The sequence below is a fragment of the Heloderma suspectum genome, chromosome W (genome assembly GCF_057233095.1).
Source record: "Heloderma suspectum isolate Gila_16-S chromosome W, 16-S_ref, whole genome shotgun sequence".
NCBI lineage: Eukaryota > Metazoa > Chordata > Lepidosauria > Squamata > Helodermatidae > Heloderma > Heloderma suspectum.
Genome location: NC_139475.1, coordinates 52913237 through 52928420, shown reverse-complemented (window position 1 = coordinate 52928420; position 15184 = coordinate 52913237). Strand labels below are relative to the sequence as shown.

The window sequence follows — 15184 nt, the reverse complement described above, 5'->3', positions numbered from 1 at the left end:
TGTGAGACCATCCAGTCCAACCCCCTGCTCCACGCAAGACTCCAAGTCACAGCGTCCCTACAGAATCATCGGATAGTAGGGTTGGGAGGGGCCTGTGAGACCATCCAGTCCAACCCCCTGCTCAATGCAGGACTGCAAGTCAGTGCGTCCCTATAGAATCAGAGAATAGTAGGGTTGGAAGGGGCCTGTGAGACCATCCAGTCCAACCCCCTGCTCAATGCAGGACTGCAAGTCAGTGCGTCCCTATAGAATCAGAGAGTAGTAGGGTTGGGAGGGGCCTGTGAGACCATCCAGTCCAACCCCCTGCTCCATGCAGGACTCCAAGTCACAGCGTCCCTACAGAATCAGAGAATAGTAGGGTTGGGAGGGGCCTGTGAGACCATCCAGTCCAACCCCCTGCTCCATGCAGGACTCCAAGTCACAGTGTCCCTACAGAATCATCGGATAGTAGGGTTGGAAGGGGCCTGTGAGACCATCCAGTCCAACCCCCTGCTCAATGCAGGCTCCAAGTCAGAGCATCCCTATAGAATCATAGAACAGTAGGGTGGGAAGGGGCTGTAAGACCATCTAGTCCAACCCCCTGCTCAATGCGGATTCCAAGTCAGAGCATCCCTATAGAATCATAGAAAAGAAGGGTTGGAAGGGGCCTCTGAGATCATCCAGTCCAAGCCCCTGCTCAATGCAGGACTCCAAGTCAGAGCATCCCTGACAGGTGGCTGCCCAGCCTCATCTTGACGGGTGGGAGAGCCCCCCACCTCCCTAGGGAATATGCTTCTATTCCTGCAGCCCCAGATGGCATTTGCCTTTTTTGCAGCCACGTCACACGGCGGGCTCATCTCCCGCTTGTGAGTGACAAGAAAGCCAACGACCTTCTCGCTTGTAGTGCCGCTGAGCCCCGTCGCCCCCATCTTGCAGCTGTGCGCCTGGTTCCTTTTCCCAAGGCGCGGAACTTGGTGCTGATCCGTACTAAAGCTCCAACGCTGGGAAAGACCTCTCCCCACGTTCCCATTTCCTCTCTAGGGGCCCATGATGCCTCATGCCTGGCTTTTCGGAAAAGCTGACTATTTTATGCTTTCCTTTGGGCTTCCAGCCCCCCCGTCAGAACATTGCTAAGGAGGTGACCCAGTTGCCTGCCTGCCCCCCTCCCGGCCTTTTCCCCTGCAAAGCCCCTCCGACGGAAGCGGCCCCGCTTTGTGCCTCCCCTGTGACCCCAGCGCCGTTCCTGCATTTTTAGGCCAGTGGAAACTGCTTGGATTACCTTTGCCTCCCTTCCTCGGAGCAAACGCCGCTTTTTCAGAGATCCAGAAACTCGCCCTCAGAACGGTAAACAGCCCCCCGGCTGAGCTGCAAATGCCGGGCCGGTGATGGAGCAGTCCAGCGGCAAAAGATCTGACGGGCCGATGAGCAGTGAACCCGTTAAAGGCATTTCCAGGCCTCATGGGCACATTTTGGCTCAATTCGCATCCATCACCTTCCACATGGGGGTACGTCCCACCCCTTCTTTCTCGTCCGATCCGTCAAGGGCAGAGTGGAGTTGGTAGGATTACTGCCCCAAGCAGACGCGGCCTGCGGTTTCCGCATTTCCTCCTCAATGCTATGTTGTTCGAGGCGTCGCACCCTTGGATTTCAGGGGGCCATGAGGCAAGGCGAAGGCCACTCTCCGCATCCCACAGTGACCCTTTAAGGAAAAGACCAATGGCGAATTCATGCTCGCCCCTTCTGAACGGCACTTTGGAAACGCCAGGGTGCTGCTAAGCGGCTTGAGCAATGAATATTGGTTCCGGCGAGAAACCGCTCGGGGTGGGCCAGCCCCCAAAGTCTTGACCACGGTTTCACGGCGAGTTGTGCCGGCTAATTTGGGGGTTATGAAAATGCTTTGAGCATAGCCCGTCTCCACTTGGGTGCTTTCCCAAGCAGCGGTGACACGTTCCGGAAACCGAAAAGGCGTTTTAGGATCGCACTTGAACACGGGCTTTTGTCCGTCCCAAAAGCACCAGTCCGCAAAGCCGTAGGTTCTTGCCCACGGCCTCCGGTGTCCGGCGACGCATTTCTGCCGGCGAGGCAGCCTGTTCTCCCAAAAAGAAAGTCCTGAATGGGATCTTTATTGGGATTGCAGCAGAGGGAAGGGGGAACTCCATCAAGTTGGTGCGCCTTTCGCCTGGCCTCGCTGAACTGCTGGAAGGTGGAAGGTGGAATCCGAGACTTGTAGGGTGGGAAGGGGCCTACGAGGCCATCCAGTCCAACCCCCTGCTCCATGCAGGAAGCCGGCTTCCCAGGTGGTCTCCCATTCAGGTGCTAACCAGGTCTGACCCTGCTTAGCTTCCGAGATCAGGCACATCCAGCCCATACTGCTGACTGATGGATTATAGATTATAGAATCATCGGGTCAGAAGGGGCCTACAAGGCCATCCAGCCCAACCCCCTGCTCAGTGCAGGAATCCAAGCCATCCGAAGCCACCACGGGACAGCGATTTATGAGGCCGTTCGGCAGTGGTTTTCTGTGTGCATGGGTGCGCCAGCAGTTCGAAATAAAATTGCTGGTCTGTGCTAAACGGGCCGAACGGAGAGAGCGCACATTCTGTGCCAGACCAGCCCGGCCTCATTAGGGCCTGTGCGAGGTTCAGCCCGCCCCCGAGCTCCGGGGAATGGTGTGCCTGTCAGATTCGTGAAGGCTGCGCACTGCGCAGATGTGGTGTGGCGAGTGTGAACTCGAACCCGGTCCCGGGTCAGCCTTCCAGCCTGCAGCTCCATTTACGAAGTGTTTCCATCCCTTTGCAGCCCGGCGAACGGGATTCATCACCTTTGGCTGCTCAGAGCCAAGGCCCCGGGCAGGGGATCGGTTTCTTCGCAAAGCGGCCCTTGATGGGAAAGCAAGACCTCTTTCCGTGTCCGTTGGGTTCTCCCTGGGGATTGCCAGGCCCCCGGGACCACCTCCGGGATCTTGTGAATGGCGCGGAACGGGAGGGCGAGCCAAGCCAGGAACAGGCGAGCAAGGAAGGGGCCGTCCACCACCGACAGTCCTCACAACCGAGTCCCTGGCCACAGTCGGGTCACGTCTGCCTGAGTATCTTGGAGCAAGGGTTGGACGAGTGGACGCACCAAAGAGGCCAACACAGTTGTTGCGGCAGAAGCGATCAGAATCATAGGAGGGTTGGAAGGGCCTTACCATCTAGTCCACCCCCTGCTCAGTGCAGGGCTCCAAGTCAGAGCATCCCTACAGAATCAGAAAATAGTTGGGTTGGAAGGGGCCCGCTTCTATTCATGCAGCTCCAAACAGCATTTGCCTTTTTTGCAGCCACATCACAGGGTGGGCTCATATTCCAGCTACGCTGGCTGGGGAATGATGGGAGGTGTGGGGCTTTTGTCTATCTAAACCTGCATAGGGTCGCACCCATCCATTGCGAAGGGAGCACGCCAGATGCATTTCTCCCCCACCTCCCGCTCACCTTGCCACACTTTCAAACTGCTCCGACGTTCCAGATCAGTTCGAGCAACTATGGAGCGGGTGGCTGAGCCCAGATAAAAACGGCAGCGAGACTTGGCGCACGTGCTGCCATTTTGCACGGTGAGCTCACTCCGGGTCCTCAGGAGGCCGGGAATAAGCGGAGCCTGCTTCAGTGCCCCCGGCCCCTGCCGCTCTCCCTGGGTGGTCATGGGGGGCCTCGATTTGGCCCTGGCACCGCTGCAGGGAGTTAAAGAATCGCAGGGTTGGAAGGGCCCTGTAAGACCATCTAGAGGGTCTTACAGGCTGCTTCCAACCCTGCTATTCTATAGGGAAGCTCTGACTTGGAGTCCTGCATTGAGCAGGAGGTGGACTGGATGGTCTTACAGGCCCCTTCCAACCCTCCTATGATTCTATAGGGATGCTCTGACTTGGACTCCTGTGTTGAGCAGGGGTTGGACTCGATGGTCTTATAGGCCCCTTCCAACCCTACTGTTCTATAGGGATGCTCTGACTTGGAGTCCTGCATTGAGAAGGGGGCTGGACTAGAGGGTCTTACAGGCCCCTTCCAACACTCCTATTCTATGATTCTATAGGGATGCTCTGACTTGGACTCCTGCATTGAGCAAGGGGTGGGCTAGATGGCCTTACAGGCCCCTTCCAACCCTGCTGTTCTCTAGGGACGCTCCTGACTTGGGAGTCCTGCACTGAGCAGGGGGCTGGACTAGAGGGTCTTATAGGCCCCTTTCAACCCTGCTACTCAGCCCAGAGGCGCGCCGCTGGATCGGGCCCCCCGTCCACGCAACGGCCCCCGAGGGGGAGCCCGCAAGGGGCGGGCGCGGCCGCGCCCTCCCGGCCAGGCTCCCCGGCGCCTCGATCGCATCCCTGGCAGGAGGCGGAGGGCGCGGAGGGGGCGGGCCGGGGGCTGGGCGGCGGGCCAGGAGGCGGGGGGCGGGGCGGCGGGGGCGAGGCGCCGGGCCGCGGGGCCGAGCGCAGTCGCTGCTGTTGCTGCTGTTGCTGCTGGCGGGGCGCGGGGCGCCCGGCGCTGCTGCTCTGTCCGGCCCTCCCGAGGGAACAAAGGCGGCCCCAGCCATGCCCGGCCGCGCCTGCCGCTGGGCCCTCCTCCTGCCCGGCTTGTGCCTCCTCTGCGGGGCCGGCGCCCGCAGCCCGCCCAGACAGTGAGTACGCGGCGGGGACCCGGCCCCGGAGGGGGCCCTGCGCGGCGGCGCGCGCGGCGTAGCCGACGGGGCGCCTGAGCGCCTGCAGAGCGCACCCTCGCACGCGCTTCTCCCTCGAAAGCAAGGCGTGGCGGGGGCGCGCGCAAGGCGGCTTGGCCCCCTGGCCAGCCCCCGCGCCCCGGTGTGTGGCTCCGAGGGAGAAGGGGAGGCGCCATCGAGCCCTGGATTCGGTTGGACTCGAGGGTCTTACAGGCCCTTTCCAACCCTACTTTTATGGGAGTCTGTAGGGATGCTCTGGCTTGGAGGCCTGCGTTGGGCAGGGGGTGGACTAGATGGCCTTATGGGACCCTACCAACCCTACGTTTCTATGATTCTATAGGGATGCTGTGACTTGGAGTCCTGCCTTGAGCAGGGGGTTGGACTAGATGGTCTTAGAGGCCCCTTCCAACCTTACTGTGCTATGATTCTGTAGGGATGCTCTGACTTGGACTCCTGCATTAAGCAGGGGATGGACTAGATGGTCCTACAGGCCCCTTCGAACCCTACTTTTCTATGATTCTGTAGGGATGCTCTGACTTGGACTCCTGCATTGAGCAGGGGGTGGACTAGATGACCTTACCATCCCCTCCAACCCTACTTTTCTATGATTCTGTAGGGATGCTCTGACTTGGACTCCTGCATTGAGCAGGGGGTGGGCTAGATGACCTTACCATCCCCTCCAACCCTACTTTTCTATGATTCTGTAGGGATGCTCTGACTTGGACTCCTGCATTGAGCAGGGGGTGGACTAGATGACCTTACCATACCCTCCAACCCTACTATTCTATGATTCTATGATCCCCAGGCCCATCCCCTCAGGAACACAGCTCTTGGGGGGGTTGCGTGGATTCCTACTCTGGAGCCACTTTCCCGGCTTGGCCCTGCATCCGGGATCAGCCACCAAGCCGCCCGTGAGATGCCCCTCGCATTTCCACGCCATTTGGGTGGATGATAGGATGCGGTAAAGGGGATGTGGTGAGTCCAGGTTGTGCTCACAGGGTTGCCTTACTTGGGACTAGCCACTTGGCTCCTGTGCGGCCAGTTTCGAGGTGGGGAACGTTTTGCGAATGGGAGCCAGGTGGGTTGAGTAGCGGTTCAGGAAACGGGGCGAAGCCAGGCTTCAGACACTGGGGTTCTGGGAGGCAGGGAAACGTGTCTTTTGGAGACTCGGAGCGTCTCTGCTGGACTTCTGTGAGCGGGCTTAGAATCATCGACTGGTAGGGTTGGAAGGGGGCTAGAAGTGTGTTTTTTCCTGTGTCAGATTTTGGAGGGGGAAACATGTGCAGAACGTCCCCCACTCCTCCCCCTGGAACTGTCTGAGCATGTACACCGCTTCCCACCCCGCAAGGCATGACTGCCTAGCAGGCCCAAGCCCCCCTGCCCCCAGCACATGCCTGCAACAGAGCGAGGGACTGCTTCCAGGTCCTGGAGTCCACCTGTAATGTCTGCGTCACCTCGAGAATCCCTTGAGATTCCACGGTGGCCAGAGCACGCCAGGCGCAAATTCTGCGGATGTTTTTGCACCAGATGCATTTCTCAAGCCCTGGGGCTCTGGCGCCCTCCGGTCCCGCAAGCCAGGCCCAAGGCAGCCCCGGGTGAGCTATCTTGGGTTTGTGTTGGTCAGTCGTCAGCCGCTGCATCGCTGCGTTGGCCGGATGCCCTGAAAATCCTTCTGGCTTTTGTCTGGGTGACCAGGAGCTATTTCAGGGGCAGATCCTGGTGGCCAGGCCTTTCTCCTGCCGGCGGTTTTGCCGGGACGGTCCACACTTGGGGGTGGACTCGATGGTCTCACAGGGCCCTTCCAACCCTACTCTTCTATGTTTCTATAGGGATGCTTTGACTTGGAGTCCTACATTGAGCAGGGGGTCAGACCGGATGGTCTCATAGGCCCCTTCCAACCCTGCTATGCTATGATTCTGTAGGGATGCTCTGACTTGGACTCCTGCATTGAGCAGGGAGGTGGACTGGATGGTCTTGCAGGCCCCTTCGAACCCTACTTTTCTATGTTTCTGTAGGGATGCTCTGACTTGGGCTCCGGCATTGAGCAGGGGGGTGGACTGGATGGTCTTGCAGGCCCCTTCGAACCCTACTTTTCTATGATTCTGTAGGGATGCTCTGACGTGGGCTCCGGCATTGAGCAGGGGGGTGGACTCGATGGTCTCACAGGACCATTCCAACCCTACTTTTCTTTGATTCTATGATGTGGCAGCGTGCAGCTGGAAGCAGATATATTCGTTGCTTCTCTCTCCACCCCCTGGCAGACCAGTAAAGAAACTGGCCGAGGATTTGCGCATCACTGAGTTCGACATTCGATTTGCGCGTCACTGAGTTCGACATTTCCTGACGGGGCTTTTGGCCTGGTAATGAAGGAACCCGTGCCAGGTCCCCTGCCCTCCCCGGGCTCTTAGCCCGCCTGGAGTGCTCGGTGTAATGCGCACCCGGGAGGCCTGAGCGTTTGCAGAGTTGGACTGGGGTCTCCATGGCGATGGCTGAGGAAGAAGCACAAGGTCTGGAATGTGCAAGGGCTGGGAGCGCTAAAGCGGCCTGACCCTGACCTCCTGGGGTGCCCATTAATCTCCCTGCTAAAGAGACCCAAATGCTGGAGCTGTCGTGGAACGACTGGCTGGAGCATGTTTGAAAGCGTGTGACCTGGTGAGCCGTCTTCTGAAAGGGTCGCTTGGGAGCAGGGGGGGGGCAGGGGGAGGTGAGCTGACAGATCCCATGAGGCCGCGGGGACGGCGTAAATGCATGAAACCGGAGAGCCATCACAACGCTGCTCCGCGTGTGGACGGCGCTCCCGAGTGTTTGGAAGTGGTATGGGGGCGTTTCCTTAGCCGTGCCGAAGATAACAGAGGAAAAGAAGACCCTGTCTGTCTTTATGGCCACAGGCCATAAAGACAGACAGGCCCCTTCTTCTTCTTTTCTCTGGCTTCTCTCTCCCTTCTTCTTTTCTCTGGGTATTCTACCTCCTCTGGGTTCTCCTCTGGGCTTCTCCTCCTCCTCCTTTTCTTGGGCTTCTCCTCCGGGCTTCTCCTCCTCCTCCCTTTCTCTGGCTTCTCCTCCGGGCTTCTCCTTGTCCTCCCTTTCTCGGGCTTCTCCTCCGGGCTTCTCCTCCTCCTCCCTTTCTCGGGCTTCTCCTCCGGGCTTCTCCTTGTCCTCCCTTTCTCGGGCTTCTCCTCCGGGCTTCTCCTCCTCCTCCCTTTCTCGGGCTTCTCCTCTGGGCTTCTCCTCCTCCTCCTCCCTTTCTCGGGCTTCTCCCCTGGGTTTCTCCTCCTCCTCCTCCCTTTCTGTGACTTCTCCTCCTGGCTTCTCCTCCTCCTCACTTTCTCTGGCTTCTCCTCCGGGCTTCTCCTCCTCTTCCCTTTCTCGGGCTTCTCCGGGCTTCTCCTCCTCCTCCCTTTCTATGGCTTCTTCTCCGGTCTTCTCCTCCTCCTCCTCCCTTTCTCTGGCTTCTCCGGTCTTCTTCTCCTCCTCCTCCCTTTCTCTGGCTTCTCCTCTGGGCTTCTCCTCCTCCTCCCTTTCTCTGGCTTTTCCTCTGGGCTTCTCCTGCTCCTCCTCCCTTTCTCGGACTTCTCCTCTGGGCTTCTCCTCCTCTTCCTCCCTTTCTCTGGCTTCTCCTCCGGGCTTCTCCTCCTCCTCCCTTTCTCTGGCTTCTCCTCTGGGCTTCTCCTCCTCTTCCCTTTCTCGGGCTTCTCCGGGCTTCTCCTCCTCCTCCCTTTCTCTGGCTTCTTCTCCGGGCTTCTTCTCCTCCTCCTCCCTTTCTCTGGCTTCTCCTCTGGGCTTCTCCTCCTCCTCCCTTTCTCGGTCTTCTCCTCCGGGCTTCTACTCCTCCTCCTCCCTTTCTCGGGCTTCTCCTCCGGGCTTCTCCTCCTCCTCCCTCTCTCTGGCTTCTCCTCCGGGCTTCTCCTCCTCCTCCCTTTCTCAGGCTTCTCCTCCGGGCTTCTCCTTCTCCTCCCTCTCTCTGGCTTCTCCTCCGGGCTTCTCCTCCTCCTCCTCCCTTTCTCTGGCTTCTCCTCTGGGCTTTTCCTGCTCCTCCTCCCTTTCTCGGGCTTCTCCTCTGGGCTTCTCCTGCTCCTTCTCCCTCTCTCTGGCTTCTCCTCCGGGCTTCTCCTCCTCCTCCCTTTCTCGGTCTTCTCCTCCCGGCTTCTCCTCCTCCTCCTCCCTTTCTCGGGCTTCTCCTCTGGGCTTCTCCTCCTTCTCCTCCCTTTCTCGGGCTTCTCCTCTGGGCTTTTCCTCCTCATCCTCCCTTTCTCGGGCTTCTCCTCCGGGCTTCTCCCCCTCTTCCCTTTCTCGGGCTTCTCCTCCGGGCTTCTCCTCCTCCTCCCTTTCTCTGGCTTCTCCTCCGGGCTTCTCCTCCTCCTCCTCCCTCTCTCTGGCTTCTCCTCCGGGCTTCTCCTTGTCCTCCCTTTCTCTGGCTTCTGCTCCGGGCTTCTCCTTGTCCTCCCTTTCTCGGGCTTCTCCTCCGGGCTTCTCCTCCTCCTCCCTTTCTCGGGCTTCTCCTCTGGGCTTCTCCTCCTCCTCCTCCCTTTCTCGGGCTTCTCCCCTGGGCTTCTCCTCCTCCTCCTCCCTTTCTCTGGCTTCTCCTCCGGGCTTCTCCTCCTCCTCTCTTTCTCTGGCTTCTCCTCCGGGCTTCTCCTCCTCTTCCCTTTCTCGGGCTTCTCCGGGCTTCTCCTCCTCCTCCCTTTCTCTGGCCTCTTCTCCGGGCTTCTTCTCCTCCTCCTCCCTTTCTCTGGCTTCTCCTCCGGGCTTCTCCTTGTCCACCCTTTCTCTGGCTTCTCCTCCGGGCTTCTCCTCCTCCTCCTTTTCTTGGGCTTCTCCTCCGGGCTTCTCCTCCTCCTTTTCTTGGGCTTCTCCTCCGGGCTTCTCCTCCTCCTCCTCCCTTTCTCTGGCTTCTCCTCCGGGCTTCTCCTCCTCCTCCCTTTCTCTGGCTTCTCCTCTGGGCTTCTCCTCCTCTTCCCTTTCTCGGGCTTCTCCGGGCTTCTCCTCCTCCTCCCTTTCTCTGGCTTCTCCTCTGGGCTTCTCCTCCTCCTCCCTTTCTCTGGCTTTTCCTCTGGGCTTCTCCTACTCCTCCTCCCTTTCTCGGACTTCTCCTCTGGGCTTCTCCTCCTCCTCCTCCCTCTCTCTGGCTTCTCCTCCGGGCTTCTCCTCCTCCTCGCTCTCTCTGGCTTCTCCTCCGGGCTTCTCCTCCTCCTCCTCCCTCTCTCTGGCTTCTCCTCCAGGCTACTCCTCCTCCTCCTCCCTTTCTCTGGCTTCTCCTCCGGGCTTCTCCTCCTCCTCCCTATCTCTGGCTTCTCCTCCGGGCTTCTCCTTGTCCACCCTTTCTCTGGCTTCTCCTCCGGGCTTCTCCTCCTCCTCCTTTTCTTGGGCTTCTCCTCCGGGCTTCTCCTCCTCCTCCCTCTCTCGGGCTTCTCCTCCGGGCTTCTCCTCCTCCTCCCTCTCTCGGGCTTCTCCTCCGGGCTTCTCCTCCTCCTCCCTCTCTCTGGCTTCTCCTCCGGGCTTCTCCTCCTCCTCCCTTTCTCGGGCTTCTCCTCCGGGCTTCTCCTCCTCCTCCCTTTCTCGGGCTTCTCCTCCGGGCTTCTCCTCCTCCTCCCTTTCTCGGGCTTCTCCTCCGGGCTTCTCCTCCTCTTCCCTTTCTCGGGCTTCTCCTCCGGGTTTCTCCTCCTCCTCCCTTTCTCTGGCTTCTCCTCTGGGCTTCTCCTCCTCCTCCCTTTCTCTGGCTTTTCCTCTGGGCTTCTCCTGCTCCTCCTCCCTTTCTCGGGCTTCTCCTCTGGGCTTCTCCTCCTCCTCCCTTTCTCTGGCTTCTCCTCCGGGCTTCTCCTCCTCCTCCTCCTCCCTCTCTCTGGCTTCTCCTCCGGGCTTCTCCTCCTCCTCCTCCCTCTCTCTGGCTTCTCCTCCAGGCTACTCCTCCTCCTCCTCCCTTTCTCTGGCTTCTCCTCCGGGCTTCTCCTCCTCCCCCTTCTCCCTATCTCTGGCTTCTCCTCCGGGCTTCTCCTTGTCCACCCTTTCTCTGGCTTCTCCTCCGGGCTTCTCCTCCTCCTCCTTTTCTTCGGCTTCTCCTCCGGGCTTCTCCTCCTCCTCCCTCTCTCGGGCTTCTCCTCCGGGCTTCTCCTCCTCCTCCCTCTCTCGGGCTTCTCCTCCGGGCTTCTCCTCCTCCTCCCTCTCTCTGGCTTCTCCTCCGGGCTTCTCCTCCTCCTCCCTTTCTCGGGCTTCTCCTCCGGGCTTCTCCTCCTCCTCCCTTTCTCGGGCTTCTCCTCCGGGCTTCTCCTCCTCCTCCCTTTCTCGGGCTTCTCTTCCGGGCTTCTCCTCCTCCCTCTCTCTGGCTTCTCCTCCGGGCTTCTCCTCCTCCTCCCTTTCTCTGGCTTTTCCTCTGGGCTTCTCCTGCTCCTCCTCCCTTTCTCGGACTTCTCCTCTGGGCTTCTCCTCCTCCCTCTCTCTGGCTTCTCCTCCGGGCTTCTCCTCCTCCTCCCTCTCTCTGGCTTCTCCTCCGGGCTTCTCCTCCTCCTCCTCCCTCTCTCTGGCTTCTCCTCCAGGCTACTCCTCCTCCTCCTCCCTTTCTCGGGCTTCTCCTCCGGGCTTCTCCTCCTCCTCCCTTTCTCTGGCTTCTCCTCCGGGCTTCTCCTCCTCCTCCTCCTCGCTCTCTCTGGCTTCTCCTCCGGGCTTCTCCTCCTCCTCCTCCCTCTCTCTGGCTTCTCCTCCAGGCTACTCCTCCTCCTCCTCCCTTTCTCTGGCTTCTCCTCCGGGCTTCTCCTCCTCCCCCTCCTCCCTATCTCTGGCTTCTCCTCCGGGCTTCTCCTTGTCCACCCTTTCTCTGGCTTCTCCTCCGGGCTTCTCCTCCTCCTCCTTTTCTTGGGCTTCTCCTCCGGGCTTCTCCTCCTCCTCCCTCTCTCGGGCTTCTCCTCCGGGCTTCTCCTCCTCCTCCCTCTCTCGGGCTTCTCCTCCGGGCTTCTCCTCCTCCTCCCTCTCTCTGGCTTCTCCTCCGGGCTTCTCCTCCTCCTCCCTTTCTCGGGCTTCTCCTCCGGGCTTCTCCTCCTCCTCCCTTTCTCGGGCTTCTCCTCCGGGCTTCTCCTCCTCCTCCCTTTCTCGGGCTTCTCCTCCGGGCTTCTCCTCCTCTTCCCTTTCTCGGGCTTCTCCTCCGGGTTTCTCCTCCTCCTCCCTTTCTCTGGCTTCTCCTCTGGGCTTCTCCTCCTCCTCCCTTTCTCTGGCTTTTCCTCTGGGCTTCTCCTGCTCCTCCTCCCTTTCTCGGGCTTCTCCTCTGGGCTTCTCCTCCTCCTCCCTTTCTCTGGCTTCTCCTCCGGGCTTCTCCTCCTCCTCCTCCTCCCTCTCTCTGGCTTCTCCTCCGGGCTTCTCCTCCTCCTCCTCCCTCTCTCTGGCTTCTCCTCCAGGCTACTCCTCCTCCTCCTCCCTTTCTCTGGCTTCTCCTCCGGGCTTCTCCTCCTCCCCCTTCTCCCTATCTCTGGCTTCTCCTCCGGGCTTCTCCTTGTCCACCCTTTCTCTGGCTTCTCCTCCGGGCTTCTCCTCCTCCTCCTTTTCTTCGGCTTCTCCTCCGGGCTTCTCCTCCTCCTCCCTCTCTCGGGCTTCTCCTCCGGGCTTCTCCTCCTCCTCCCTCTCTCGGGCTTCTCCTCCGGGCTTCTCCTCCTCCTCCCTCTCTCTGGCTTCTCCTCCGGGCTTCTCCTCCTCCTCCCTTTCTCGGGCTTCTCCTCCGGGCTTCTCCTCCTCCTCCCTTTCTCGGGCTTCTCCTCCGGGCTTCTCCTCCTCCTCCCTTTCTCGGGCTTCTCCTCCGGGCTTCTCCTCCTCCCTCTCTCTGGCTTCTCCTCCGGGCTTCTCCTCCTCCTCCCTTTCTCTGGCTTTTCCTCTGGGCTTCTCCTGCTCCTCCTCCCTTTCTCGGACTTCTCCTCTGGGCTTCTCCTCCTCCCTCTCTCTGGCTTCTCCTCCGGGCTTCTCCTCCTCCTCCCTCTCTCTGGCTTCTCCTCCGGGCTTCTCCTCCTCCTCCTCCTCCCTCTCTCTGGCTTCTCCTCCAGGCTACTCCTCCTCCTCCTCCCTTTCTCGGGCTTCTCCTCCGGGCTTCTCCTCCTCCTCCCTTTCTCTGGCTTCTCCTCCGGGCTTCTCCTCCTCCTCCTCCTCCCTCTCTCTGGCTTCTCCTCCGGGCTTCTCCTTGTCCACCCTTTCTCTGGCTTCTCCTCCGGGCTTCTCCTCCTCCTCCTTTTCTTGGGCTTCTCCTCCGGGCTTCTCCTCCTCCTCCCTCTCTCGGGCTTCTCCTCTGGGCGTTTCCTCCTTATCCTCCCTTTCTCGGGCTTCTCCGGGCTTCTCCTCCTCCTCCTCCCTTTCTCGGGCTTCTCCTCCGGGCTTCTTCTCCTCCTCCTCCCTCTCTCTGGCTTCTCCTCCGGGCTTCTCCTCCTCCTCCCTTTCTCTGGCTTCTCCTCCGGGCTTCTCCTCCTCCTCCTCCCTCTCTCTGGCTTCTCCTCCGGGCTTCTCCTTGTCCTCCCTTTCTCGGGCTTCTCCTCCGGGCTTCTCCTCCTCCTCCCTTTCTCGGGCTTCTCCTCTGGGCTTCTCCTCCTCCTACTCCCTTTCTCGGGCTTCTCCCCTGGGCTTCTCCTCCTCCTCCTCCCTTTCTCTGGCTTCTCCTCCGGGCTTCTCCTCCTCCTCCCTTTCTCTGGCTTCTCCTCTGGGCTTCTCCTCCTCTTCCCTTTCTTGGGCTTCTCCGGGCTTCTCCTCCTCCTCCCTTTCTCTGGCTTCTCCTCCGGGCTTCTTCTCCTCCTCCTCCCTTTCTCTGGCTCCTCCTCTGGGCTTCTCCTCCTCCTCCCTTTCTCTGGCTTTTCCTCTGGGCTTCTCCTGCTCCTCCTCCCTTTCTCGGACTTCTCCTCTGGGCTTCTCCTCCTCCTCCTCCCTCTCTCTGGCTTCTCCTCCGGGCTTCTCCTCCTCCTCCTCCCTCTCTCTGGCTTCTCCTCCGGGCTTATCCTCCTCCTCCTCCCTCTCTCTGGCTTCTCCTCCATTCTACTCCTCCTCCTCCTCCCATTCTCTGCCTTCTCCTCCGGGCTTCTCCTCCTCCCCCTCCTCCCTATCTCTGGCTTCTCCTCCGGGCTTCTCCTTGTCCACCCTATCGCTGGCTTCTCCTCCGGGCTTCTCCTCCTCCTCCTTTTCTTGGGCTTCTCCTCCGGGCTTCTCCTCCTCCTCCCTCTCTCGGGCTTCTCCTCCGGGCTTCTCCTCCTCCTCCCTCTCTCGGGCTTCTCCTCCGGGCTTCTCCTCCTCCTCCCTCTCTCTGGCTTCTCCTCCGGGCTTCTCCTCCTCCTCCCTTTCTCGGGCTTCTCCTCCGGGCTTCTCCTCCTCCTCCCTTTCTCGGGCTTCTCCTCCGGGCTTCTCCTCCTCCTCCCTTTCTCGGGCTTCTCCTCCGGGCTTCTCCTCCTCTTCCCTTTCTCGGGCTTCTCCTCTGGGTTTCTCCTCCTCCTCCCTTTCTCTGGCTTCTCCTCTGGGCTTCTCCTCCTCCTCCCTTTCTCTGGCTTTTCCTCTGGGCTTCTCCTGCTCCTCCTCCCTTTCTCGGACTTCTCCTCTGGGCTTCTCCTCCTCCTCCTCCCTCTCTCTGGCTTCTCCTCCGGGCTTCTTCTCATCCTCCCTCTCTCTGGCTTCTCCTCCGGGCTTCTCCTCCTCATCCTCCCTCTCTCTGGCTTCTCCTCCAGGCTACTCCTCCTCCTCCTCCCTTTCTCTGGCTTCTCCTCCGGGCTTCTCCTCCTCCTCCCTTTCTCTGGCTTCTCCTCCGGGCTTCTCCTCCTCCTCCTCCTCCCTCTCTCTGGCTTCTCCTCTGGGCTTCTCCTTGTCCTCCCTTTTTCTGGCTTCTCCTCCGGGCTTCTCCTCCTCCTCCTTTTCTTGGGCTTTTCCTCCGGGCTTCTCCTCCTCCTCCTTTTCTTGGGCTTCTCCTCCGGGCTTTTCCTCCTCCTCCTCCCTTTCTCGGGCTTCTCCTCCGGGCTTCTCCTCCTCCTCCTCCTCCCTCTCTCTGGCTTCTCCTTGTCCTCCCTTTCTCTGGCTTCTCCTCCGGGCTTCTCCTCCTCCTCCTTTTCTTCGGCTTCTCCTCCGGGCTTCTCCTCCTCCTCCTTTTCTTGGGCTTCTCCTCCGGGCTTCTCCTCCTCCTCCTCCCTTTCTCGGGCTTCTCCTCCGGGCTTCTCCTCCTCCTCCTCCCTTTCTCGGGCTTCTCCTCCGGGCTTCTCCTCCTCCTCCTCCCTTTCTCGGGCTTCTCCTCCGGGCTTCTCCTCCTCCTCCCTCTCTCTGGCTTCTCCTCCGGGCTTCTGCTCCTCCTCCCTCTCTCTGGCTTCTCCTCTGGGCTTCTCCTCTTCCTCCCTTTCTCGGGCTTCTCCTCCGGGCTTCTCCTCCTCCTCCCTTTCTCGGGCTTCTCCTCCGGGCTTCTCCTCCTCCTCCCTTTCTCGGGCTTCTCCTCCGGGCTTCTCCTCCTCTTCCCTTTCTCGGGCTTCTCCTCCGGGCTTCTCCTCCTCCTCCCTTTCTCTGGCTTCTCCTCCGGGCTTCTCCTCCTCCTCCTTCT

At 60.2% G+C, this 15184-nt stretch overlaps 1 protein-coding gene across 1 annotated transcript in view; it reads left to right on the top strand.

The window, feature by feature from the left end:
- Positions 1–6186: 6186 nt before the first annotated feature.
- LOC146334021 (C3 and PZP-like alpha-2-macroglobulin domain-containing protein 8) overlaps positions 6187–15184 on the top strand; it is a 101150-nt gene continuing 92152 nt past the window's right edge. Inside the window, 1 exon segment of the mRNA XM_084824899.1 lies at positions 6187–6254. Coding sequence (XP_084681025.1) covers positions 6187–6254 — 68 coding nt within the window.